We start from the raw sequence: 27,109 nt of genomic DNA on the forward strand, positions 1-27,109 counted from the left end.
TGCAGGGGAACAGAGGAGGGCATCCACCTGGTTGATTAGAGCGCCGGAAACATCACAGCTTTCATTTCAATAGCTGTGTGTTCCCTGCCGCGTGCCGTCACACACAGCTCCTCTCCCTCGTCCAGGCACTTTGATAGACAGATCACTCGTCCAATCCTGGGACGGGTGATCTGCCTAGCAAAGTTGCCTCATCTTATTTTTTAGTATCTGTCAGTAAATTTAGTAAATGAAGTACCGTATATACTCGAGTATAAGCCGAGATTTTCAGCCTCTTTTTTGAGGCTGAAAGTGCCCCCCTCGGCTTATACTCGAGTCATCGCTGTCTGCCTGCTCGATCAGCGTGTCGAGCAGACAGACAGCGGACATTCTACCATTCAAACGCCGCGCCTCCGCCTCCGCCTTCGCCTGTGATAGGCGGAACACTGAATTTCCCAGCAGCCTGTGTTCCGCCTATCACGGACATCGTCTCATCCTCGTACTACGGACGAGGATGAGACGATGTCCGTGATAGGCGGAACACAGGCTGCTGGGAAATTCAGTGTTCCGCCTATCACAGGCAAAGGCGGAGGCGCGGCGTTTGAATGGTAGAATGTCCGCCGAGGCGCCGACGAAGAGCGGCGATCCTGGCAAGGCACGGCACGGGACGGAGGCAAGGCACGACGCGGGACGGAGGCAAGGCACGGCACGGGACAGAGGCAAGGCACGGGACGGAGGCAAGGCACGGGACACAGGCTCGGGACACAGGTAGGCTGGACACACACACACACACACACACACACACACACACACACACACACACACACACACACACACACACACACACACACAGGGATGGATGGATACACACACACAGACACACACAGGGATGGATGGAGACACACACACACACAGGGATGGATGGAGACACACACACACAGGGATGGATGGATGGATGGAGACACACACACACAGGGATGGATGGATGGATGGAGACACACACACACACAGGGATGGATGGACGGACACACAGGGATGGACGGACACACACACAGGGATGGACGGACACACAGGGATGGACGGACACACAGGGATGGACGGACACACACACAGGGATGGACAGGCATGTCTCACCCTCGGCTTATACACGAGTCAATAAGTTTGCCAGTTTTTTTGGGGGTAAATTGGGGGCCTCGGCTTATATTCGGGTCGGCCTATACTCGAGTATATACGGTAATTCTTCTCCTTCACTAATGTGCGCTAATGAGGCAGCACTGATAGGCTGAACTAATATGCTGCACTTATGGGCATTGACAGGTAGCACTGATAGCCAGCACTGACTAGCATCACTAATGGGCACTGATAGTGCTTTATTGTAATCGGGGCACTGATGATCAGTGCCCTGATCCCATGTCTGATCTCCCCTGCAAGGAGATGCCACTGATCGGCACTCCTTGCCACACATTGTCAGTGTGAGGCAATGAGAGCCGATTACTGGCATTTTTATGTTTTACATGTGACATGGTTAAGGAGCCACAGGTCTTTACAGGCGTGGCCATTCGGGTGTGCCCATCGTATGACGTCCACTCAGAACAAGAGTCGCACCGTCCCTCTGTCATGAGTGGGGGGATGATCAACATGCACAAATATATTAGTGGGCCATATAGTGAACTTGGTGTTGCGTTTTATTCACTTTACGGTCAACACAGAGGACAAGGGGCCACTCTTTTATGCCTGGGGAAAAGAGATTTAATCTCCAAATACGGAAAGGTTTCTTCACAGTAAGAGCTGTGAAAATGTGGAATAGACTCTCCAGAGGTGGTTCTGGCTAGATTAGTAGATTGCTTTTAACCACTGCCCTCCGGCCGTCATATGATGTCCTTGACTTTGCGGGTATATCTGAATGATGCCTGCAGCTACAGGCATTATTCAGATATTGTCTTTTTATTGTTTTTTTTTTTCAGCCGGCGATTCCCTACACCATAAGAAGGATCATAGCGGCTGGTCAGCCGCTTGATTGTTCTTACAGGCGGTGAGAGGGGGCGCCACCCTTGGAGACAGGATGCACTGGCCCGGATGTTTACCATAGAGCTTTCCTCTGCATCCCCTTTTTATAAAAAATTTTAAACTAAAAATTAACAAAAAATTTAAAGTGCCTCTGTCCCCTTGAGCTCGCATGCAGAAGTGAACGCATACACATATGAAAACTGTGTTCAAACCACACATGAGGTGTTGATGTGAACGTTAGCGTGAGAGCAATAATTCTAGCCCTAGATCTCTGTAACTCAAAACATGTAACCTGTAAAAAATTGAAAGTGTCGCCTATGGGAATTTTTAAGTACCGAAGTTTGGCGCCATTCCACAAACGTGTGCAATTCTGAAGTGTGACATGGTAGGTATCTATTTACTCAGCGTAACTTAATCTTTCACATTATGCAAAAACAATTGGGTTAACTTTACTGGTGTGTTTTTTGTTTTGTTTTTTCCCAAAAAAGCCTTTGAACAATTGCTGCGCAAATATTGTGCGAGATAAAAAGTTGCAATGACCACCATTGTTTTCTCTAGGGTCTCTGCTAAAAAGAAAAAAAAAAAAACCATATTTGGGGGTTCTATGTAATTTTCTAGCAAAAAATGATTTTTACATGTAGGAGAGATGTCAGAATTGGCCTAGATTCTTTCCTAAATGTACATAATATAACTGGGTACTTAAATTTTAGGTAAAGTTGATCCAGGGAAAATCTGATTGGGATCAGAAAGGAATATTTTATTTATTTTTCTTCCCTGCTGCAGCAAATTGGATCATGGGGTTTTTTTTTTTTTTTTCAAATTTTTTTTTGGCTTCAAGAAAGCACAAAAATACAAAGCACATGTAATTTCTCTAGATATATTGGAGTGAAAAAAAATTAAAAAATTAAAATATATCAAGCTAACATCAGTCATCTAAATCGTATCATTCAAGATATTGAGATATATATTACATGATGGGCATGCCTACTCTGCCTAACCGACATCTAATCATCCTACATTATTTCTCTATTCATTAGATGTCTATTCCGTTCTATTATAACCTGTGTCCCTATGCTTCTTGCCTCCAATTTTCTCAAACTGAGTATACTAGAAAAAATAAAGGGAAAAGAAAAGGAGAATAAAAAAAAAGGGGCGGAGGGGGGGGGGGATAGAAGAACTATAATTTTAGGTAGGGCAAGGGGAGGGATAATGAAGGAGATGGATGGGGTGAGAACGCTCTCCTCGAGATATTGCTCAGACCTATAAAGTCCATTTATATCCCCGAATTTCTTCTAATTCGCCCCATGATATTACGTTTATTTAGTCTACCTTATCGCTTTCAAACAGAGCCTGTCTCTCATCCAAGAAAATATACATGTTCCAAGAGGTCCATGTCTTGAGGTAGCATTCTTTTTGATGACGCTTAGTACGAATGAAGTCCTCAAATTTCCTCTACCTTTTTAAACCACATACCTATAGATGGTGCTTGTGTAGATTTCCAGTATAGAGGAATACATGCCTTAGCTGCATCAAGGAGATGACGGAGAACTGTTTTTTTTTTTTTTATGTTTTACTTAGAATATTAGATACATGGAGCAAATAAAAGGGTTGATCATTCGGAATTCTACGTTCCGTAAGTTTCTGAGCTACTTGTTGGATCGTCTTCCAGTAATATTCTAATTTTGGACATAGCCAGAAGATCTGGGAGGATTGTACCCTTATCTTCCTGGCATCTCCAGCATGGATCCGATAAAGAGGGGTATATCTTTTGCAATTTCACGGGAGTTTGATACCATTTGGTAACAACTTTAAAGTTTGTATCTTAGTGCATATAGAAGACCCCTGCGGTCTAAGGATATTTTGCCGTTGACATGGCGTAAACTTGTTTCCAATATCGGTCTCCCATGCACTAAGGCATGGAAGCTGATAATCATCAGCTGACTTAATAGATGGTATGTAACCGATAAGGCATGGGGCAAGGGGCCCTCCTTTGAGCAATAAGTCTCATACCTGGTAAGATTCAGACTAAAATTATCCGGGGGGGGGGGGGGGGGGATGGATGAAGAAAATTAATCAATTGAAGAGCTCTCCAGTGATCTAATCTAAAAGGGTCAGTTACATCGCTTAATTCTGACATCCTCGGCCACCTATTTTCAGACAGAAAGTGTGATACCTGAAATTGACCATTTTGCCTTAATGCAGGGTTTCCCAATATCGGGTACAAAGGAGAGTAGATTGATAAAAGAGGGTACTTAGTAAAAAGTAATGAACATATTTGCGCCGTCAGCCCCACAATCGGATGATTCTTTATATCGTTTGGCATTAACGAGTAACACTAAGGTGCCCTAGTAAGTAAGATTTTAGTTTGAGCTTGTTTGGCGATTCCAATCAATAAGCCTAGTTAAATGTATTGCCTGTTGGTAGTTCCGTATATATTGGGAACTCCCAATCCCCCTTATGTTTTTGATAGTGAAAGCTGTTGTCTATTCAGTCTCGGTTGTTTATGAGCCCAAATAAAACTTTGAAAACATTGTTGCCACTTGATCAAAATATTTAGAGGGGATGTCTATTGGTAATGCCTGTAGTAGATACAGAAATCTTGTAAGAATGCACATCCCAAACCAAGAATGTAATCCCGTATGCCATTTGTTTAGTAGAGTTCTTGTGTCTTTTAACAAAGGTAAAAAGTTTAGATCAAATATTTGAGACATATTGGGGGGAATAGATGTCCCCAAGTATCTCAGGGCTGTTGTCGTCCACTTGAATTTAAAACTATTCTGAAGTTTTACAAGCTGAGAGTAACTTATGCCCACCTCTTTCACCTTATTAAAATTGATCTTCAAATTTGATATAGTATCATATCTATAGAATTCACAAAGAATAATCGGTAAGGAAATTGTAAGATTTGAAAGTGAGAACATCATATCGTCCACATAGGGGACACCCAACAGAAGGTATCCGCATATCTTCACTCCACTTATATCCGGATTTAACCAGACCATACAAAGAAAAGGCTCTAGTGACAGGGCAAATAGGAGTGGTGATAGGGGGCAGCCTTGTCTTGTGCCGTTCTAAATCATAAAGGGCTCCGATAGCACTCTGTTGGCTCTTACTTGAGCTGTGGGTTCTGAGTGTATTGTACATATACGATTGATTGTGACATCCCCGATCCCCACATATCTCAGAACAGCCATCATGAACTGCCAGTCGACCCTATCAAAAGCCTTTTCCGCGTCGGTTCCTAAAAATATGCAAGGAATATGGTTCTTATTTACCACGTGCAGAAGGTTTAACACTTTAATTGTGTTATCCCTAGCTTCACGAGTAGGCACAAATCCAACCTGGTCCAGATGGATCAGAGTTGGAATGTGATCTTGAATTCTGGTGGCTATTATTTTCGTGAATATTTTAAGATCTGTGTTGAGCAGCGAGATCGGTCTATAACTACTGCATGCAGTATGAACTTTTCCCTCCTTGGGTTACTGCTATATATGCCATAAGTGTATCACGTCCCAGGCCATTAAAAAAACTTCTGCATATGTTTACCAAGAGGTGTTAATAGAGTCTTGTAATATGCGATGGTAAAACCATCTGGACCCTGGGGCCTTTCCTGTTTTAATGGATCCAATCGCCTTTTGAATCTCCTCCAATGTGAAAGGTTTGTCTAATAATTTACTTACCTCTGATGATAATTTAGGCATTTGGGAGTTTACTTAATATTCTTCTGTCTGGTTCAAAGGCGGATAGTCCTTCTGGAGATTGTATAGAGATGTATAGCATCTTTGAAATTCCCTCGCAAAATCCTTGGGGAGGGAGCATTTTTGTCCATTTGGCGATTATGTGAGGTTCATAGCTCCCCACGACTTGTTCTCTCAAAGCGTTGGCCAAGACTTTTCTGCATTTATTACCAGACTCATAGGATATTCTCCTACAGATCTGTATTTGTGCTTTTGCTTTAAATAACATTATGACTTCGTGCATCCCAGCTGTTCCCTGGGCCCAGCTTCACTCCCGGGGGCTCCAGGGATTCCTTCTCTCCTCCTGGGACGAGAGAAGAGAACCCCTGGATGTGAGAGTTTGTCTCATAGGGGAGGTAAGAAGCTCCCTGGATTGGTGGCTCAATCCAACCAACTTATCTGGGGGTTGGACATGGACACAACAAGATCCGATAAGCATAACAACGAACGCAAGTGCCTAGGGCTGGGGAGTGCACTTGACAGATCACTACACCCAGGGTCCCTGGGACTGGAGACAGAGCAAGGCTTCCTCCAATTTCAAGGAGCTTCTGGCAGTCGGAAAGGTGTCAAGCTTTTTTAAGAACCAGGTCCGAGGGAGGGAAGTACAAATCTTCTCAGACAACGCGGTAGCCAATCACCAAGGAGGAACAAGGTCAGGCAGGTTAATGACACTGACTCAGGAGATCCTGGGGGAAGCAGAGAAGAATATTCTTTCTGCCTCAGCAGTCAATATAAAAGGGTCCCTGAATCTTCGGGCAGACTTCCTCAGCAGGCAGCCCATTCATCAGGGAGAGTGGGAGCTAAACAAGGAAGTTTTCTCTCTGGTAAGCCATTACTTTGACAAACCAGAGATACATTTGTTTGCTTGCCAGAAGAACACGAACATTCGGAGGTTCTTCTGTCTCAACAGGGTTCCTGGGGGGTGGATGCCTTAGCCCAGAACTGGGATTTCGGTCTGGCATACGCATTTGCTCCCCTAGTGCTTATTCCCCGGGTGTTACAGAAGCTGTCCCAGTCACACGGTTGCCTCATTCTGATTGCACCCTGGTGGCTGAAGCAGGCTTGGTTTACCACTCTGAGGAGGTGGTCGATCAGTCCTCCGTTGCATCTTCTGGTCTGACGCGACCTCCTATGCCAGGGCCCAGTCATTCATCCCGACCCGGGCTTTCTTTCCCTGATGGCCTGGTTTTTGAGAGAGAAAACCCTAGGAGTAGGGGATGTTCGGAGAAGGTAATTGATACACTTTTGCTTAGTAGAAAAACAGTCACTAGGCGAATCTATGCAAAAGTCTGGAAGGTCTTCTCCTGCTGGGCTCAGTCTAGGGAAGGCACTCTCCAAAAAATCCCAACAGTCTTTGATTTCCTTCAAGATGGGGTGGACCAGGGTTTAGCGATTAGCACCCTCAGAGTTCAGGTGGCAGCCCTGTCAGTGTTCTTTGACAGTAGACTAGCCCGGAACCCCCTTATAAAAAGGTTTTTGACAGCCAGGGAAAGGTTAACCCCGGTAAGGATTATCAATTTTCCACTGTGGGATTTGTCCCTGGTACTGGATGCCCTAATAAAAGGACCCTTTGAGCCGGTGGCTCAAATTTCATTTAATTTCTTTCCCTTAAGATGGCCTTCCTTTCTTTCCCTTAAGATGGCCTTCCTTCTGGCCATCACCACAGCCAGAGGGATTGGCGACCTACAAGCTCTGACTGACTATTAAAGAGCCCTTTTTGTTGCTCCTGGAGAATAGAGTAATCCTCGGACAGGACCCATTATATTTACCTAAGGTGACCTTGGGCTTTCACAGGTCACAGGAGATTGTTCTTCCATCATTTTGTCAGAACCCCAAGAATGATAAAGAAGAAAGAATTCACTTATTGAATTGATTTTGTGCACTCCGGCTTTAGTAAATCTACCCCACAGTATTTTTTGTGAACTAAATGCTGTCAGCCCGGCCCAATTTGTCTATTGCATAAACTACTGAATCCTTTCCATTGTCCTCCTCCCCACAATGTAATGCTGACCATACACATATAGATTTTCATTTAAAAAAAAAAATTGTTTGAGGCTGGGTTCAAACCATTGCAAATTGGATGCGGATTCCCCTCATCCAAGTTGCAAAAGCAGGAGAGCTTGACTGGATGGAGCTGGATTCACATATCTCTGCCGCAAATTTGCACAGGAGCACTGTGCGTTTTTTTGTCTGTTCCAAATCCGAATTCAGCAAAAATTTGGGCTGAAATTGGACCTAAAACCGTGAACCAAGATGCACCGGACCCCTGCTGGAATCCGCATGCCGCGATGGTGTGAACCCAGCCTTAAGAAAGTTTGTTCGATTTTCTAATTGTTAATGGGGTTCGTTTTTGACCACAGTGATGGGAAAATTCCAAGGAGCAGAATAGAAAACCTTTCTCAAGCAAACAAATTTTTGGACAGTATATGCGGTTTTCGTTCAGAAATGACATTCATTTTAAAATTAAATGTTAAAAACAAGTGATGTTTTTGAACAACGTTCGTTCATTCATTCTTCGTAAGCGCAAAGAATTTTTGTACAAATATTCTGGTATGAAAATTTATATGCGTATGGTCAGCATTAGTGGTCTGTACCCCATGATAAAAAAATATTGTGAGGGCTAATTGGATTGCTTGGGATAACACAAAGTTTGCACAGGATTGCTCAGATTTTCTGAAATGTTAAAAGGCTCCTCCTCCTCCTCCATTGGAATTTCCTCTGCTGATGTGTGCTCTTTACGGTGTAAGTCTGTGTCTAGCCATCCCTGATTGGTGCTGTTAAAAAAAAAAAAAAAAAAAAATTTCAAGAGCAATTCGTATTCCATTATAAACATCAATCAGCTCCCAATAAATCTTTATTGAACATTTAATGTGTATTTATTGTGCATTAAAATAGTGTAGGCAGAAAGATGCTTTCATTCTGTTCAGATGGTATCTACATCCATGGCCCTTTTTTTTTTTTCTCGCAGGTATTGGTAATTTCTTTATAATTCTTTAACTGCTTGCCTACTGGGCACTTTCACCCCTTCCTGCCAAGGGCAAATTTCAGCGGTGGCAGACTTTTAATGACAATTGCGTGGTCATGTAACAATGTACTGATATGAATTTTTTCACACAAATAGAGCTTTATTTTGGTGGTATTCACCACTTTTTTTGTTTTGCTAAACAAACAAAAAAAAAAGGACAAGCTTTCTGAAAGAAAATTGTTTTTCTTCGTTTCTGTTATAACATTTTGCAGACAGGTAATTTTTCTCCTTTACTGATGTGTGCTGATAGACAGCACTAATAGGTGACAATGATTGGCAGCACTATTGGAACTGCACTGATGTCCCTTTAACACAAGTCTGTTATCGGAAAGCCAAAAACTGGCTTTTGTTTACATTGTGATTGGCTGTTATTGGACACAGCTGATCATGTGGTAAAGGGCCGCTGTGATTGGCCCTTTGTCTGATCTGTGATCAGCTGAGGTAGAAGGACTCAGAGATCACAGAGCGTGCCACACGATCACGGGAGGGCATCTATGTATGCCCTTCTGGAAAAGTAAGCCCGCACTATAACAGTATTTTATCTATAGCTTGGGTGGGAAGTGGTTAATACTGATTTTATATTAAAATTGAGCTTTTTTTTTGTGAGTTTTAGTGCATGTACTCAATCGGCATACTATAACCTACCTCCATAGTGTTTAGCAATAAGAGGACATTGAGGGGAGAAGTATAATTTACCACTGTGTATACACCCCCATGTGTGACTCTATAGTCATGTGGGCTGCACAGATAAGAAAGAAAATTAAGATCTTCGAAAAACTGGAGCATGCTCTGTAGAGGACACCAACTAGTCTACACACTCTCAACCTGCAGTGAGGACACAAAAGAGATGGGAGGGACAGCTGAAGACAGGATCAACTAGGCATATTTCACTCTACAAAAAAAAAATGAATGCTTTAGTGGCTTTGTGAGCATGAACACTTATACTGTGTGTAACAATTTTTTCATAATTGGGGTTTAACAGCACCCTAAGATTGTTAGCTGAAATTCAGCTTTAATTTGTTAAGGGAGTCCATCTAAATTTGCTAGTGCACCTAACACTATGCTCTCCCTAGGCTAGACTGCTGCTGTCCAACAGTGTCTCCATTGCTCCACTATCCAAAGTTTAGACACCCTCAGGCAGGAAATGTGTGACTGGCCAGATCACTAGGTGAAAATAAAAGCAAAAAAGGCAACTAATGCAGCCACCACTTGTAGGCTCCATTCACACTAATGTGTTTTTTCATCCTTTTTGCAGAAATGCAGGACATTATTTTTAACATGGGTTCCTATGGAACATGTTTACATCACTAGATTTTTGTGCCTCTGTGTTTTTGGGGCTTTTTTTTCCGAAGCATTTTGCATGTAATAAACTTCAACGGACCCGCATTCCAAACGCAATACTGTGATTTTACGCTATTTGTGTTATGCCATTTGTATTCTTTTTGCTTTACATTCACTGTATGTAGCTGGTTGCTAAGGAGCAGGCTGGGAAGCCGGCTGCCGCATCCTTAACCGATAAGTCATCAGCTGTCAGCGTGATTGCTAATACAATCTTAAAAGTGGTTGCGATCAGTAAACGTAGTCAAAACATAAGCTAGGATAAGCCAATGCGGGTAAACAGAAAAGCCAGTAATCGGGAAACCAGAGATCAGCGTAGTCTGAGGTAGCAGAACAGGATCAGGAACCAAAGGGGACGTCAGCCAGGCACACAGAAAAGAATCTCAAGATACATTGACCAAGGCAAAGGCACAAAAGGAATGAACAAGGCAGTTTAAATAGCCAGAAGGGGCTGGCTGTAGGAGGGACTGACGAGCAGGTAATGATCACCAGATGAGCCACTGTGGAAACCATGAGTGCTGACAATTATCCGAAAGCTGAGCAGCCTGAGCGCAGAGAAGAGAGCTGCCGAGAGTACCTCCTCCTCAATGATCCCCCCCCCCCCCCCCGAGGGGCACCAGGTTTGAGGGGAAATCGTCTATGGAAAGCGCGGAGGAGAACAGGAGCATGTACGTCTGAGGATGAGACCCAAGAGCCTTCCTCCAAGCCGTACCTTTTCCAATGAACAAGGTAATGTGTGCACCCACAAAACCTATGGGAGTCAATGATAGTTTGCATTTCATACTCCTCATGGTTCTCAACCTGAACTGGGTAAGGACGTGGTACCGAGGTGGTGAAGCGATTGCACGCCAAAGGTTTTAATAATGAAACATGGAATACTTTAGAAATACGCATATTGGAAGAAACATCTAAAGTGTAGGCCACTGGGTTGATCCTTCAGAGAATACGGAAAGACCCAATATACCTCTGTGCCAGTTTCAATGAAGGAACAAGGAGTCGGCCAGTCATACCCTCTCCCCAACTTGGTAGGAAGGCGCAGGTAGGTGCCGGCGGTCAGCAGGGAGTCTATACCTACCCCTGGCATGTCGTAAGGACTTTTGGACCTGCACCCAAGTGGAAAGGAGATCACTGAGATGCTCCTCTAATGCAGGATTTTTTTTGAGGAACAAATGTGTCGGGCAACATGGATGGCTGGAACCCATAATTCACCATAAATGGAGACGATTGGGAAGCGGCATTGATGGCACTATTGTGAGCTAACTCCACCCAAGGTAAGGGGTCTGACAAGTTGTTATTGTGGTCAGAAATATAGCAACGTAGAAACTTCTCTAAGGCTTAGTTGGCTCGTTCTGCAGCCCCATTGGACTGTGGGTGATATGCAGAGGAGAAGGAAAGCTGTCCACAAAAGGCTCGCCAAAACCTGGACTCAAACTGACTAACCCTGTCTGAGATGATAAACTTGGGTAGCCCATGTAACCAAAAGATCTCCTGAGCATAATGGATGCCAGCTCTTTGGATGTAGGCAACTTCTTAAGTGGAATACAATGTGACATCTTCGAGAACTGGTCAACCACCATAAGAATAACTGTGTTGCCCTGGTAATTCCACAATAAAATCCATAGACAATTGAGTCCAAGGCCTCTTTCCATTGGGTATGGGTTGTAGGAGGCCCACTGGAAGGTTTGTGGTGTTTTACTCTGAGCACGCATGGAACAAGCGGCTACGAAGGTGGTTACATCAGCGCGGAGACTAGGCCACCAGAATTATTGAGAAACGGACTAGATGAGTTGATTCTTCCTTGGGTGACCAGCTCCCTTGGGAGAATGGAAAGTCTGGAGCAAAGCAGTGCGGAGCAGCTTTGCTCCAGCAGCAATTACAAGGTGTCTCAGGAGGAGAACGGATCTAAACAGCAAGAATTCTGTCATCCAAAGGTGAAGTGAGACTAGTGCGAATAGTGGCTAGAATGTGATCGGGAGGTATCACAGGAGTAGAAACCGACTCCATCTAGACAATGCATCAGCCCTTACATTCTTAGTACCGGGTAAGAATGAGACTATGTAATTGAAGCTTGACAGAAAAAGAGCCCATCACGCCCCTCTTGGAGCGTTTTGCCTCCGACAAGAATGTGAGATTCTTATGGTCGGTCAAAATGAAGACTGGAACAGTGGTACCCTCAAGGAGATGCCTCCATTCCTTAAAGTGGAGTTCCAACGACATCTAGCAATTAAAAAAAATCCATCTATCATAAATAAGCATACTATTATAATTTGAAAAACATGACTCTTCTATGCTACGCTGTTATAGTTTGTATTTTATATTTCTTTTTCTTGTGCGTTCCCATCTTGCTTGTGGGCAGAGGAAGCCCACAAGGATGATCTTCCGGGATAAGGTGCTACTGAATTAACCAGCATGCACCGCCCAATCTTACACATGCGCATTATGCACACATAGCGGTGGAAACTTCTCTGGTTGCCATCACAATGGGCATCATCGTTGGAAGTACCCGCCCCACTGTTATGGCAACCTAGCTCTTCCACTGACTCCTGGGAAAGGATGACATGCATCTCCCAGGAGCACTAGTGAGCACAGGCACAGAGGGAAATTACGTCAGGCGCTGGGGAGACGAAGTCGCAGAATACAAGAGACCCCATAGCAACAGCACTGTAGGAGGGGGTAAAAATGTATTTATTTTTCCAAATGTTGATGCTGATGGATAATGCTGTTGATTTATTTAAAGTACATTTTTTGGGTGGAACTCCGCTTTAAAATCTAAAATAATAGCTAACAATTCTCCGTTCCCAATCTCGTAATTGCATTCAGCAGGTGACAATTTCTTATAAAAGTAGACACATTGAGGCAGAAGGGCACCTACTCCAGTCTCAGATGCATCAACCTCAAGAATGAAGGGTAACGTGGGATCAGGATGTGCCAACACAGGAGCTGAAACAAAGGCAGCTTTGAGATACTCAAAGGCTTTAAGGGAATCCAGAGACCAATTCTGTGGATTGCTATCCTTCCTGGTCATATCAGTAATGGGTTGGACCAGAGAAGAGAAATTAGGAATACATTTCCAATACAGTGGTGTGAAAAAGTGTTTGCCCCCTTCCTCATTTCCTGTTCCTTTGCATGTTTGTCACACTTAAGCGTTTCGGAACATCAAACCAATTTAAACAATAGTCAAGGACAACACAAGTAAACACAAAATGCAATTTGTAAATGAAGGTGTTTATTATTAAAGGTGAAAAAAAATCCAAACCATCATGGCCCTGTGTGAAAAAGTGATTGCCCCCTAAACCTAATAACTGGTTGGGCCACCCTTAGCAGCAACAACTGCAACCAAGCGTTTGCAATAACGTACAATGAGGCTTTTACGGCGTCCTGGAGGAATTTTGGCCCACTCATCTTTGCAGAATTGTCCTAATTCAGTTACATTAGAGGGTTTTCGAGCATGAACAGCCTTTTTAAGGTCATACCACAGCATCTCAATAGGATTCAGGTCAGGACTTTGGCTAGGCCACTCCAAAGTCTTCATTTTGTTTTTCTTCAGCCATTCGGTGGTGGACTTGCTGGTGTGTTTAGGATCATTGTCCTGCTGCAGAACCCAAGTTCGTTTCAGCTTGAGTACACGAACAGATGGTCGGACATTCTCCTTCAGGATCTCTTGGTAGACAGCAGAATTCATAGTTCCTTTTATCACGGCAAGTCTTCCAGGTCCTGAAGCAGCAAAACAGCCCCAGACCATCACACTACCACCACCATATTTTACTGTTGGTATAATGTTCTTTTTATGAAATGCAGTGTTCCTTCTACGCCAGATATACTTGGACACACACCTTCCAAAGAGTTCCACTTTTGTCTCATCGGTCCACAGAATGTTGTCCCAAAAGTCTTGGGGATCATCAAGATGTGTTGTGGAGAAATTGAGACGAGCTTTGATGTTCTTTTTGCTCAGCAGTGGTTTTCTCCTTGGAACTCTGCCATGCAGGCCATTTTTGCCCAGTCTTTTCCTGATGGTGGAGGCATGAACGCTGACCTTAACTGAGGCAAGTGAGGCCTGCTGTTCCTTGGACGTTGTTGTGGGGTCTTTTGTGACCTCTTGGATGAGTCGTCGCTGTGCTCTTGGGGTAATTTTGGGCGGCCGGCCACTCCTGGGAAGGTTCACCACTGTTCCATGTCTTCGCCATTTGTGGATAATGGCTCTCACTGTGGTTCGCTGGATTCCCAAAGCTTTGGAAATGGCTTTATAACCCTTTCCAGACTGATAGATCTCAATTACTTTCTTTCTCAATTGTTCCTGAATTTCTTTGGGTCTCGGCATGATGTGTAGCTTTTAAGGATCTTCTGGTGGACCTTACTGTGTCAAGCAGCTCCTATTTAAGTGATGCCTTGATTGTGAACAGGTGTGGCAATAATCAGGCCTGGGTGTGGCTAGAGAAATTGAACTCAGGTGTGGACAACCACAGTTATAGTATGTTTTAACACGGGGGGCAATCACTTTTTCACACAGGGCCATGATGGTTTGGATTTTTTTTCACCTTTAATAATAAACACCTTCATTTACAAAATGCATTTTGTGTTTACTTGTGTTGTCCTTGACTATTGTTTAAATTGGTTTGATGTTCCGAAACACTTAAGTGTGACAAACATGCAAAGGAACAGGAAATGAGGAAGGGGGCAAACACTTTTTCACACCACTGTAATTGGCAAAGCCAAGAACATGCTGTAGCGGTTGTAGGTGAGCTACTGTAGAACCCATGAGTGCTGACAATTATCTGACTGCTGAGTAGCTTGAGCACAGAGAAGAGAGCTGCTGAGAGCCCAGCCCAGCCCTGACCCCACCCATGTGAATGAGTATGGGTTACATTGTGCTCCTACTCATTCACCAAAGAAAAGTAGTGTCATGTGACAAGAGACTGTTTTTGGCAAGCCCCCAAAGCATCCCCCCCCCATTTGAGGGCATGCGGCCTGTTCTGGTTCAGGAGGGGGCACCCACTCGTGCCCTCCTTTCCTGACCTGCCGAACTGCGTGCTCAGATAAGGGTCTGATATGGATTTTGTGGGAGACCCCATGCCATTTAAAAAAAATTGGGTGTAGGAGTGTCCCCTCCAAATCCATACCAGACCCGTAGGGCATTGTATTGACCTGGGGGGGACCCCACACCGTTCTTTCTTACACATTTGATTTTTTTTTTTTTTTACATCCAGCTATCAATGGGGAACGGCTTCCCGTCCCACTTCTTTGTAACTGGCTATATACAGTGAATGTAAAAAAAAAAAACTACAAAAAAAAACCCACAAAAGCAAAACACAAGTCATGGTAAAAATGTAGTTTAAAAACGCAAGAAAGCGCAGCAAAAGGCACTGTATAAACGCTCAAAGGCAACATGCATAGATGTGAATTGAGCCTTAAAGAGGAAGTAAACCCTGATGAGTTTACTTCCTCTTTCATTCCCTGCAAAGGCAAAGCATAATGGACTACTATGCATTGCATAGTAGCCCATTATGTGTCACTTACCTGACACAGGAGCCAGCGAAGTCACCGCTGTCCCCTGTAGTTCCGAGCGTCCATCTTCTTGGTGGGTCTCCGTGGGTCTCGCTGCTCAGCACGGGAGCCGAGACGCGCGGCATTGTGCGGCATCTTCGTCATCGACGATGCCATGCTCAGTGCACCTCAGTGCGCCTGCGGTTTGGGAGATATTTCTTGGACCTACAGGTAAGCCTTAAAGCGGGGTTCCACCCTAAAGTGGAACTTCCGCTGATCGGAACCCTCCCCCCTCCGGTGTCACAATTGGCACCTTACAGGGGGGAGGGGGGTGGAGATACCTGTCAAAGACAGGTATTTACACCCACTTCCAGGTATAGACTCCCATGGGAGTCTATGTCATTTCCTGTCCTGCCACGCTGTCTGCTGGGACACACGGGTCCCAGTGACAGCGCGGACAATTCCTATTGCGCTGCGCAGTAGGGAACCGGGAAGTGAAGCAGATTCGCTTCACTTCCTGATTCCCTCACCTAGAATGGCAGAGGCAGCAGCCGAGAGCCGAGCGATCGATCGGCCTCGGCTGCCGGCATCGCTGGAACCCGGGACAGGTGAGTGTCCATTTATTAAAAGTCAGCAGCTGTAGTATTTATAGCTGCTGGCTTTTAATATTTTTTTTTTTAGGTGGAATCCCTCTTTAATCTAGGCTTACCTGTAGGTCAAAGTGGTTTGTAAGGGTTTACAACCACTTTAAGGATTGGCAAACTGCAATATATATATATATATATATATATATATATATATATATATATATATATATATATATATATATATATATATATAACATTTTTGGGATTATATACACTTTAAGCTGGCCATACACCAACATTTAGTTTTAAGAACGTCTAATCATTAGTGGGGTGAAATCCACTTTTTTTTCAACCACATTAATTAAAAGATTTGGACGAACAGGATGGACATTTTTAACAGTGAATGTGGTTTTCTTTCTGAAAAGTATATTTACTCCAAAGTCAAATTTTAAAAGCAGACTATTTTTTTTTTTTTTGAGTACTGGGCTGTTGATTTTTTTTTTCATACAAATGTTTGTATGCAAATCTACTAGTGTATGGCCAGCTTTCTGTTTTAACTGGGGGGTGGGTTCATATAAAAACCAGACCTTGTGGCGTCTAGGTGTGAAAGAGTGTCAGCTTCTTGAAACAGCTGTGACAAGGACAGGTGACTACTGCATGAAGAGTGATACTTTGTTGTCACATAGCTTGACAGAATGACGCAGAACGAATCAGTTATGTAAACGGAGGGAACTGCACAAAGTATAAAATTACTCGTCGCCTAGGATAGTATCAATGGTATGTAGAGTAAAGGGCACCATGTAATCTATGTACTACACAGATAAATATAGCACAGGCTACTTTCCCCACCTAGCGTATGCATTCATTCATGTATGAAATATATCTAAAGTCATTCACCTGAGAAAACTTAAAATACACTTAGGGGGAGATTTACTAAAACTGGAGCACGCAGAATCTGGTGCAGCTGTGCATGGTAGCCAATCAGCTTCTAACTTCAGCTTGTTCAATTGAGCTTTAACAATAAAACCTGGAAGCTGATTGGTTTCTATGCAGATCTTCTTAAGATTTTGCAATCTCTAGCTTTAGTAAATCTCCCCCTTAGTATCTCATTGGTGAAATCATTTAGGCTTTGATTTTAAAAGGTAGCATTTAGCTTTGGGTGTAGCAACATGGCCGAGGTTACTCTCTGCTGTAGGAGTGGAGGAGTAATATGGGAATTTGTTTACTATCAACCCCATATATGGCTCCAATCCCCGCCCAGCACTGACCGATGATGTCACCTGCAGTGGCTGAGGATCGTACTAACAAGTCAAAAGAAGGTCGAACAAGTAAGGACAAAGGTGAAGAGGACATAGATTTTCTTTCTGAAAAGGAATGAGTTTGAAGGGAAGGGCTGCATTTGTCTGCAGGGACCTGATATGTGCGTAGGCACAAGGTTTTGTGTGTGTGTGTGTGTTTATATATATATATATATATATATATATATATATATATATATATATATATATATATAGTATATAAATATATATTCATTCTGATGTGTGTGCATATTAGATTTTTTGTCTTACTCTGATTTATTCTGAATGAAAACAATATTTTTGGGTAACATATTATCCTAGAGAAAGGCAAAAAGTTTGGGTAACATATTCTAGAATAAGGCAAAAAAATGGGTAACCTATTCTAGAATAAGACAACAATTTTTGGTAACCTATTCTAAAATAAGGTAACAATTTGGGTAACATAGTATTCTAGAATAAAAAAAATATATGGCTAACATTATTGTAGAATAAGACAAAAATTTGGGGTAACATTATTTTAGAAGAAGAAAAAAATGTGTGAAAATTGTATACCGTGTTCTCTTTTTGCTTGGTAATTATCTGCAATTTCATTCTGATTCGTATTAAAAAAAAAAATTGTATTTCGTAATTCGTGTCCGAAATTCAATTCGGATTTGTACGAAATATGAATTTTCGTTAGATTCGTAAACTTTTCATTAAAATAACGAAAGTTCGTTATGATGAATTTATCATTATGAGGGGCTACCACCATCCCTGTGCTGTGCTGACTTCCTGGGTTTTTAACTTTTAGGTTCGTTAACTTTTTGTAACAAATACGAATGTATGTTATGATGAATTTATCATTATGAGGGGGTTCCCACCATCCCTGTGCTGAGTTCCCGGGTCTGTACACCTGCTGTGTCCATTATGGGGGGTTCCTGGGTCTGAGTGTACGCCCGATGTGCCCATTATGAGGGGTTCCCACCATCCCTGTACTGACTTCCTGGGGTTTTAACTTTTAGGTTTGTTAACTTTTCGTAACAATTACGAATTTTCGTTATGAATTTGGCTCTGAAATTTGTAAACGAAATTTTGTATTTCGTACAGAATTCGTATGCATAAAAATGTGTATTTCGGATTCGTACGAACGTACGAATTTCCAATTCATGCAAAACTGTCGATTAGTGAACACTGAAATAATAACGTGCATTGCCTGTAGCAGCCAATCAAATTTTCATCCATGTCTGTGAAACCTTTAAATAACTATTTGATATCTGCCTACGGTGCACTACACAGTCACTTTTTTGCTTCATTTTTTAATATGTTCTTTACAACCACAGTGGCCTTTAAAACAAAATGTATATAATCAGGGGCTGACTGACCATTCAGCCACTCGGGCACTGCCCGAGGGCCCCGAGCCACTAGGGGGCCCCATCACGGTTGTGAGCCTCAGTAAAACCAGGGACAGTATCTAAAAATCAGTATTTTTTTTACATCTGTCTCTGAAATGTCCCTTACCGACATCCTTTTGGTCTAAAATTCCAGAGATTATAGCTGCCCCACCTCTCCAGTACCTTCTCAGCCAATAGAAACATGTCTGTGTATACTGTGTGTGTGTGTATACTGTGTGTCTCCATAATCTCTGATTGCCTGGGGGCCCCATAATCTCCTATTGCCCAGGGGCCCCATGAGTTGTCAGTCCACCCCTGTATATAATATGACGATGAACAGACAATTGATTAAAGCAGTTATATATTAATATAAAATTTGCATGCAAAAATTTTAGCATTAATCTTTGGGTCTGTTTTGCAACCAAAGTGAGAGATCGAGGGGGACATTTATCAATACTTCCAATGGCTGTAATATTTTATGCCCAAAATTTACCGAAAGATTCATGCCAACATCTGTGCACACAAATTGCACATCAGAACTAAAGGCAAAACTGTTCTTTTCAATTTGTATAGAGTAATAGAGGTCTATACAGTGAGGGAAAAAAGTATTTGATCCCCTGCTGATTTTGTACGTTTGCCACTGACAAAGAAATGATTAGTCTATAATTTTAATGGTAGGTTTATTTTAACAGCGAGAGAGAGAATAACAACAAAAATAACCAGAAAAACACAGTTCAAAAAAGTTATAAGTGCAGCGCTAACATGAAAAATCTCAGATTCCTACTGAGAATAATGATAAGTGAAATATACACACATTGATTAGTGCAAAATCAATATAACATGAAAACGTAAAACAGTGTTAAACTGTCATAATGTGATGAAATAAACTGAGAATACTATTCACTCTATATAAATAATCCTTGATAATAGGAAAGATATCAATCCCAATACTATCATTAAATGTGATTAAATGTTCAAAAAATTTGTGATGGTGATCCAAATGGTGAAATAATATATGCAGTCTGTGTTTGGGACTTTAGTGAAGAAAAGCTGATAGAAGATCCGCCACCATATGTTCTTAAAGGCTTACCAGAAGGATTGAACGGAGATGGGTTTATACCCACTCAGTCAATCAAGCTTGAATGGTAATAAACCTGAGAAGAGATTATCTCCACCAACATGAACTCCAGGGAACCAGTAAAAGAACTTCAATGATGTTATGTGGGTTAATGAGCCCAAACGGATAAAAGTCAAAAAAGGTAGAAAACAGGAGGGCACATAGCGCGATTTACGTAAAATAACTCACAGCATATTAATTAAATGAAGGAATAACACTCACATTTTATGATATACAAGTGCTTTAAAATAAAGTTGGCAGTAACGGTGGCATCAGTAGTCCTTTGACGCGTTTCGTCCTCTGGGACATCATCTGGGGTGATGATTTTAAAGCGCTTGTAGATCATCATAAAATGCGAGTGTTTTTCCTTCATTTAATAAATATGCTGTGAGTTATTTTACAGAATCACGCTATGTGCCCTCCTGTTTTCTTCTTTTTTTTTGACATTTATCCATTTGGGCTCATTAACCCACATAACATCATTGAAGTTCTTTTACTGGTTCCCTGGAGTTCATGTTGGTGGAGATAATCTCTTCTCAGGTTTATTACCATTCAAGCTTGATTGGTGTACACCAGGGGCGGATCCAGGGGGGGGGGCAACGGGTCAATTGCCCCCTCCGAGAATACCGCCAGCTAATGACAGCACGGCCGGTTCCGCGGGTCCAATCGCGGCCGGTTCCGCGGGTACCCGCGGGCCGGTTCCGTGGGTCCAATCGCGGCCGGTTCCGCGGGTCCAATCGCGGCCGGTTCCGCGGGTACCCGCGGGCCGGTTCCGCGGGTCCAATCGCGGCCGGTTCCGCGGGTCCAATCGCGGCCGGTTCCGAGGGTACCCGCGGCCGGTTCCGCGGGTCCAATCGCGGTCGGTTCCGCGGGTACCCGCGCGGCCGGTTCCGCGGGTACCCGCGCTGAGTGGACAGGTGAAGGGGGGGCAGCTGGGCGGCTTAGGAGGGCTGCTGGCCAATCAGGAAGCCAGCAGGCAGGGGAGCAGGGAGATGACATCATCTCTCACTGCCCTGCATCCCTTCAGTTCCACCCTCACTGTGTAGGAAGCTGTGTGCAGCAGAGAGATTGCATCATCTCTCTGCTGCCTATCTTCACTCTGGGACCCAACAAAAGACCACCAGTAGGTGACAATCCGCAGTGTGTGGCAGGCTACCTGGCAAGTGGCAATCCGCAATGTGTGGCAGGCAACGTGGCAAGTGACAATCCGCAATGTGTGGCAGGTGACGTGGCAAGTGACAATCCGCAATGTGTGGCAGACTACGTGGCAAGTGGCAATTCGCAATGTGTGGCAGACTACGTGGCAAGTGGCAATCCGCAATGTGTGGCAGGCAACGTGGCAAGTGACAATCCGCAATGTGTGGCAGGTGACGTGGCAAGTGACAATCCGCAATGTGTGGCAGACTACGTGGCAAGTGGCAATCCGCAATGTGTGGCAGGCAACGTGGCAAGTGGCAATCCGCAATGTGTGGCAGGTGACGTGGCAAGTGACAATCCGCAATGTGTGGCAGGCTACGTGGCAAGTGGCAATCCGCAATGTGTGGCAGGCAACGTGGCAAGTGGCAATCCGCAATGTGTGGCAGGTGACGTGGCAAGTGACAATCCGCAATGTGTGGCAGGCTACGTGTCAAGTGGCAATCCGCAATGTGTGGCAGGCAACGTGGCAAGTGACAATCCGCAATGTGTGGCAGGTGACGTGGCAAGTGGCAATCCGCAATGTGAGGCAGGCAACGGGGCAAGTGACAATCCGCAATGTGTGGCAGGTGACGTGGCAAGTGACAATCCCCAATGTGTGGCAGGTGACGTGGCAAGTGGCAATCCGCAATGTGGGTCAGGCAACGTGGCAAGTGACAATCCGCAATGTGTGGCAGGTGACGTGGCAAGTGGCAATCCGCAATGTGTGGCAGGCAACGTGGCAAGTGACAATCCGCAATGTGTGGCAGGTGACGTGGCAAGTGGCAATTCGCAATGTGAGGCAGGCAACGGGGCAAGTCACAATCCGCAATGTGTGGCAGGTGATGTGGCAAGTGGCAATCTGCAATGTGTGGCAGGCTACGTGGCAAGTGACAATCCGCAATGTGTGGCAGGTGACGTGGCAAGTAACAATCCGCATTTGGTGACAAGTGACAATCCACATTTGGTGGCAGGCGACATGGCAAGTGACATCCTCAGGGCTCCCACTGATTCTGCAATATGGTGAGTTGAACCATTTAATTTTATATTACAATGTATTAATAGAAATAATGCGCTTCAATCATCCTGACACCATAACAACCATGGTGCCGTAATGATTGAAGCGCCAATACCAGCCATTTCCCATATAAATTGCCCCCCAAAAAACATATTTTATAGAAGTGCCCCTCCCGAGACTAGACTCTGGATCCGCCCCTGGTGTACACCCATTTGGGTTCAATCCTTCTGGTAAGCCTTTAAGAACATATGCCCCCTAGTGGTGAACCCCTTTACTGCCAATGTCATTTACACAGGAATCAGTGCATTTGTATAGCACTGATTGCTGTAAAAATGACGATGGTCATTTGTATAGCACTGATTGCTGTAAAAATGACAATGGTCCCAAAAATGTTATTTTTTAAAAAAAATTGTCACTTTTTTTGTTTATAGCGCAAAAAATAAAAACCACAGGGGTGATCAAATACCACCAAAAGAAATCTCTATTTGTGGAAAAAAAGGATACCCTATTAAAAAATAAAAATAAAAATAAAGTTTGGATTACTGCATGCCAGGAATCTTTAAATAAAAAATAAAAAACCCTACAAAAGTAAGCATTTATTTAGCCTAGATTCAAATGTATTCAGGAGCATGAATGTGTGTGATTTACATATTATTTAGCAGACACATAGGTGAGCCTTATTTGTGAAGGAACCATGAAAAAAAAAAACTTGGGGAACAATAAACATTTATCAAAGACAAAAATAATTCACTCAATCCCCCCTGTAAACACAGGTAAAGTGAGTCCCAGGTTCACAGTGCTGCGACTTGTCATGCAACTTGAGAGTTCAAAGTTGCTTGACAAATCTTACCCCATTAGTGGCAATGGAACTGTTCTAACCGGTGCGTCTCAAGTCGCTCGGGCTTAGAAAAAGGTTCCTGCAATACTTTGGGGCGACTTCAACACGACTTGCATTTACTTCTGTTAAAAAAGTTTTTTGCAAGGCGCGATTAAGTTGCGCAGGGATGTCAGATTTAAAGTCGCGCAACTGTGTGGAAGAGTGAATGAGGGCTCAACGTGTATTCACATGTCATCCAAACTGACCTGACCAACTAATTGTTTTTAGGAACGTCAAATGGAGTGGCAGATGCTGGAGCTGCTGGAAATAGTAAGTATTATTCAAAGTGCCTCTACACTGTATTACCAAAAGTATTGGGACACATGAACTTTAATGACATCCCAGTCTTATGCTGGCCATACACTATACGATAAATCGGGCAAACACAATTTTGAAGCGTTCGGCCATGAGTGCCATCATGTAATGACCGATAAATCGTTCAGTGGACATAAATACATTTTATGTTCTTTTTTTTACATATACCTGGTGCAGACAGGTCGGATGGGAAACACATTAACCTTTCAAATTTATCGTTCGTTCGATAGAAAATGTCAAAACTTGTCCTTCGTTTTTTCGGCTCAAAAACATCCAAACGATTATCGATTTTGTTCCCATTACCTGCCCAAAAAAATGAACGAATGGTCTAATGACTGAATTTCAGACGATTTTTCGTATAGTGTATGGCCAGCATTAGTCTGTGGGGTTTATTATTGAGTTGGCCCACCCTTTGTGGAGTGTACGACTAATAGTTGTCCTGTGGACATTCTCCCACCTGAGCTGTGGATCTCTACAGCTCCACTAGAGTTACCATGGACCTCCTGGCTGCTTCTCTGATTAATGATCTCCTTGCCCGGCCTGTCAGTTTAGGTGGACAGCCATGTCTTGGTAGGTTTGCAGTTGTGCCATACTCTTTCCATTTTTGGATGATGGATTGAACAGTGCTCCTTGAGATGTTCAACTTCTTTAACTTTAAACTTCTCCTCAACTTTATCCCTAACCTGTCTGGTGTGTTCCTTGGCCTTCATGATACTGTTTGTTCACTAAAGTTCTCTAACAAACCTCTCAGGGCTTCATAGAACAGCTGTATTTATACTGAGATTTAATTACACACAGGTGGACTCTATTTACTAATTAGGTGACTTCTGAAGGCAGTTGGTCCCACTAGATTTTAGTTTTAGGGGTATCAGAGTAAAAGGGGCTGAATACAAATACACGCCACACTTTTAACTTATTTGTTTGTAAAAAAATGTTGAAATTTAAGGGGTATGAATACTTTTTCAAAACTTAGTACAGTTAGTACGGAGGTAATCTAAGGCTTGTGTACTAACTGAATCTTCATGAGATTACAGTTATTTAGTGATTTAAAAAAATATATTTTTCTTTTTTTTCCCCAGGATTATACGGTAACACATTGCATCTTGGGGGCGGGCCTCCTCGCGGGAGGAGTTTTCTTACTATGGCTTCTTCAATGGTTTGTTCAAGAAAACCAACCAGGTGAGTCACTTGTCTATTATTTTCTTTTTACCTTTGCTTGCTTGCTTACCTTTGAGAAAAACAAATGTTTAATCAAAACGATTCGTGTGACCACAAAGGAGCCAGTCCTACATTCCTTAGCTCTGCTGTGGGGTCCCATACCATGTCTAGTCATAAAATAAATAAAAAGCGCATGGTCCACTCTGCTCACCATTATATGGAAGTTTACACCGATGTACAAAGTAGACGGGTATCAAGATAAGGAGCCTCGACGAGTTTCGCACACAAGCTCTTAGTTGTGAGGTCTGAATCTTGCCAACTAGGTAACGCATATGTGGCAAGGAAGGTGGGCCTTAAAGTGGTTGTAAAGGCAGAAGTTTTTTTTTTATCCTAATTCATTCTATGCACTAAGATTAAAAACCTGTGTGCAGCAGACACCCTCAGCCCCCTAATACTTACCTGAGCCCCATCTCAATCCAGCGATATTGCAGGAGAGACTCAATTTACTCCCCTCCTCATTGGCTGAGTCAGCAGGGAAGCACCATTGGTTCCCGCTGTTGTCTATAACATGTTTATTTTTAATTAAAAAAACTAGATCTTAGTATCAGTTTAATGCCCACACACTGCACATATGCATCCATGGCAGCTTAGGGCTTCTGTCTAACATCTTCCAGGTTCTAGTTATGACTAAGACCCTTCAGGATGGGCTCCCATTCATGTGACCACTGTGACAACCAATCACATGATCGTGAAGTTCCATCCAGGAGGATCAACAGGTATACAAAAGGTGGTAGTATTACCTCATGAATCCACACAAACGGACATTTTGAATTGTGGTGGAGTGCTTTTCAGAGCCTCTGAAAAGGACTCCACCACAATTCAAAATTTTCATTAAAAAATATATATATATATATATATATATATGTATATATGTGTGTGTGTGTGTATGTGTATATATATATATATATATATATATATATATATATATATATATATATGATAGATAGATATACACACACAGTATTTCACAAAAGTGAGTACACCCTCACATTTTTACATTTTTGTAAATATTTTATTATATCTTTTCATGTGACTACACTGAAAAATATAACACTTTGCTACAATGTAAAGTAGTGAGTGTACAGCTTGTATAACAGTGTAAATTTGCTAAAAGTGAAAAATTTGTTGCGCTAAAAAGCAAAATCAATCTATATAAAACAAAAATAGCTGCTAACACAAATATTGCTGGAAACAATATATAAAGATATATGGACAATGATATAGCGCTCTATTCAAAACAAACATAATATATAAAAAAAGTTCATAAACAAAAATATAGTGAATGTCTTCAAAATACAATATCCTCAGATAGATATGGTGATCACATCCAAAGGCAGAAGAAGGAATAGTCATAATCCATTTCATACGCAGAGGAGGAAGGGAACCGTCACCAACACCCAAAAACACTGACTCTTACCATAAATATGTAGATAAAAACGCATGTAGTAAATCACCAAGGGGGAGGCAGTTTTCTATGCTGATTTCCCTTCGTCTACAGACGTGCAATTATCTCAATGGGAGTCGTCCAAATGGGAAAAGAGGATTCCTATTTCTGTTTAGTAGGCACTTCACTTCCCAGGAACTGCTTAAATCTCCAGACCAACAATCCTCCCAAAAACCATAGAAAACATAAAACAAAGTGGCCTCATTGCGCAGTTTTACTGATAAACCAATAATCTTTTTATTCTCTAAAACCGTAGTTGAACTCACATTTAAGATGAGATATACAGGCATCAAATAACAATCGGCTACAGATGGAAAGAACGAATGAAGACCACTCCTGTGCTCCTTCTGATGTCACCAGGTCCCAAAATACGCCCAGTGTAAATTTGCTGTCCCCTCAAAATAACTCAACACACAACCATTAATATAAAATATATACATAAAAAATAGATAAAACTTCAAAGAGTCCACAATTTAAATATATATATATATAGCAGCGCTCAATATACAAAATCTTATTCAGATGTTTGTTCATATGTGCTCTTGAAAGAATGGTGATAGAGTCCAACGCGTGAAGAGAAGAAAAGAGATCAAAACCACTTTCCACCTGGCGTTTTTCCACCTTATGTGCTCTCAAATACAAACCCCCCAAGGGGATGCACTCACCAGAAAATCAAGGATATATGAGCCTTCAATATACCAAACCACTGAGTTCTTTAGTCGTGGGAAATCAAAGATATGGGAGCCTTCAAAACTTTAAATTCTTTGGTCGCTTGATGTCACCATAATAGGGTGGTCCAAAGCTCATAAAGGAAACAAGATCATACTGACATAGCGTGATACTGTTTAAAAACCTTTATTATAGACCCCCCATACAAAATAGGCGTACCAAATATATTCAAACAAATCGCATAGGATAAGTGTACTGTGCCTGTGTTACTCGTGGTGAGCCCCTTCGGTTACCGCGAACGACCGCTCTGTACGTTCGGCTTACTTCCTGGTACCTTGGTTAGTTCACGATCGAGTCACTGGAACGCACACGAAACTTCCGGTGTGTGTTACGCGCTGACGCGTTTCGTCATTTCCGACTTCGTCTCAAGGGAGTAACACACCACACCGGAAGATGATA

At 42.8% G+C, this 27,109-nt stretch overlaps 1 protein-coding gene across 6 annotated transcripts in view; it reads left to right on the top strand.

Annotated features, from left to right (window-relative positions):
• The first annotated feature begins 17,411 nt into the window (after positions 1-17,411).
• LOC143960961 (patatin-like phospholipase domain-containing protein 6) overlaps positions 17,412-27,109 on the top strand; it is a 121,254-nt gene continuing 111,556 nt past the window's right edge. For 5 of the 6 annotated variants that reach the window (XM_077470023.1, XM_077470026.1, XM_077470025.1 and 2 more), the window contains exons 1-3: positions 17,412-17,491; positions 23,233-23,274; positions 24,399-24,498. In XM_077470023.1, coding sequence (XP_077326149.1) covers positions 23,242-23,274; positions 24,399-24,498 — 133 coding nt within the window. In that variant the 5' untranslated portion in view covers positions 17,412-17,491; positions 23,233-23,241. Of the gene's footprint in view, positions 17,572-23,232; positions 23,275-24,398; positions 24,499-27,109 lie in introns of all 6 variants that reach the window. The other variant, XM_077470024.1, reaches the window with a different exon arrangement.

This window comes from Lithobates pipiens, unplaced genomic scaffold, assembly GCF_037356315.1.
Source record: "Lithobates pipiens isolate NorthernLeopardFrog02 unplaced genomic scaffold, aLitPip1_a1.2 Scaffold_8, whole genome shotgun sequence".
NCBI classification, from domain to species: domain Eukaryota; kingdom Metazoa; phylum Chordata; class Amphibia; order Anura; family Ranidae; genus Lithobates; species Lithobates pipiens.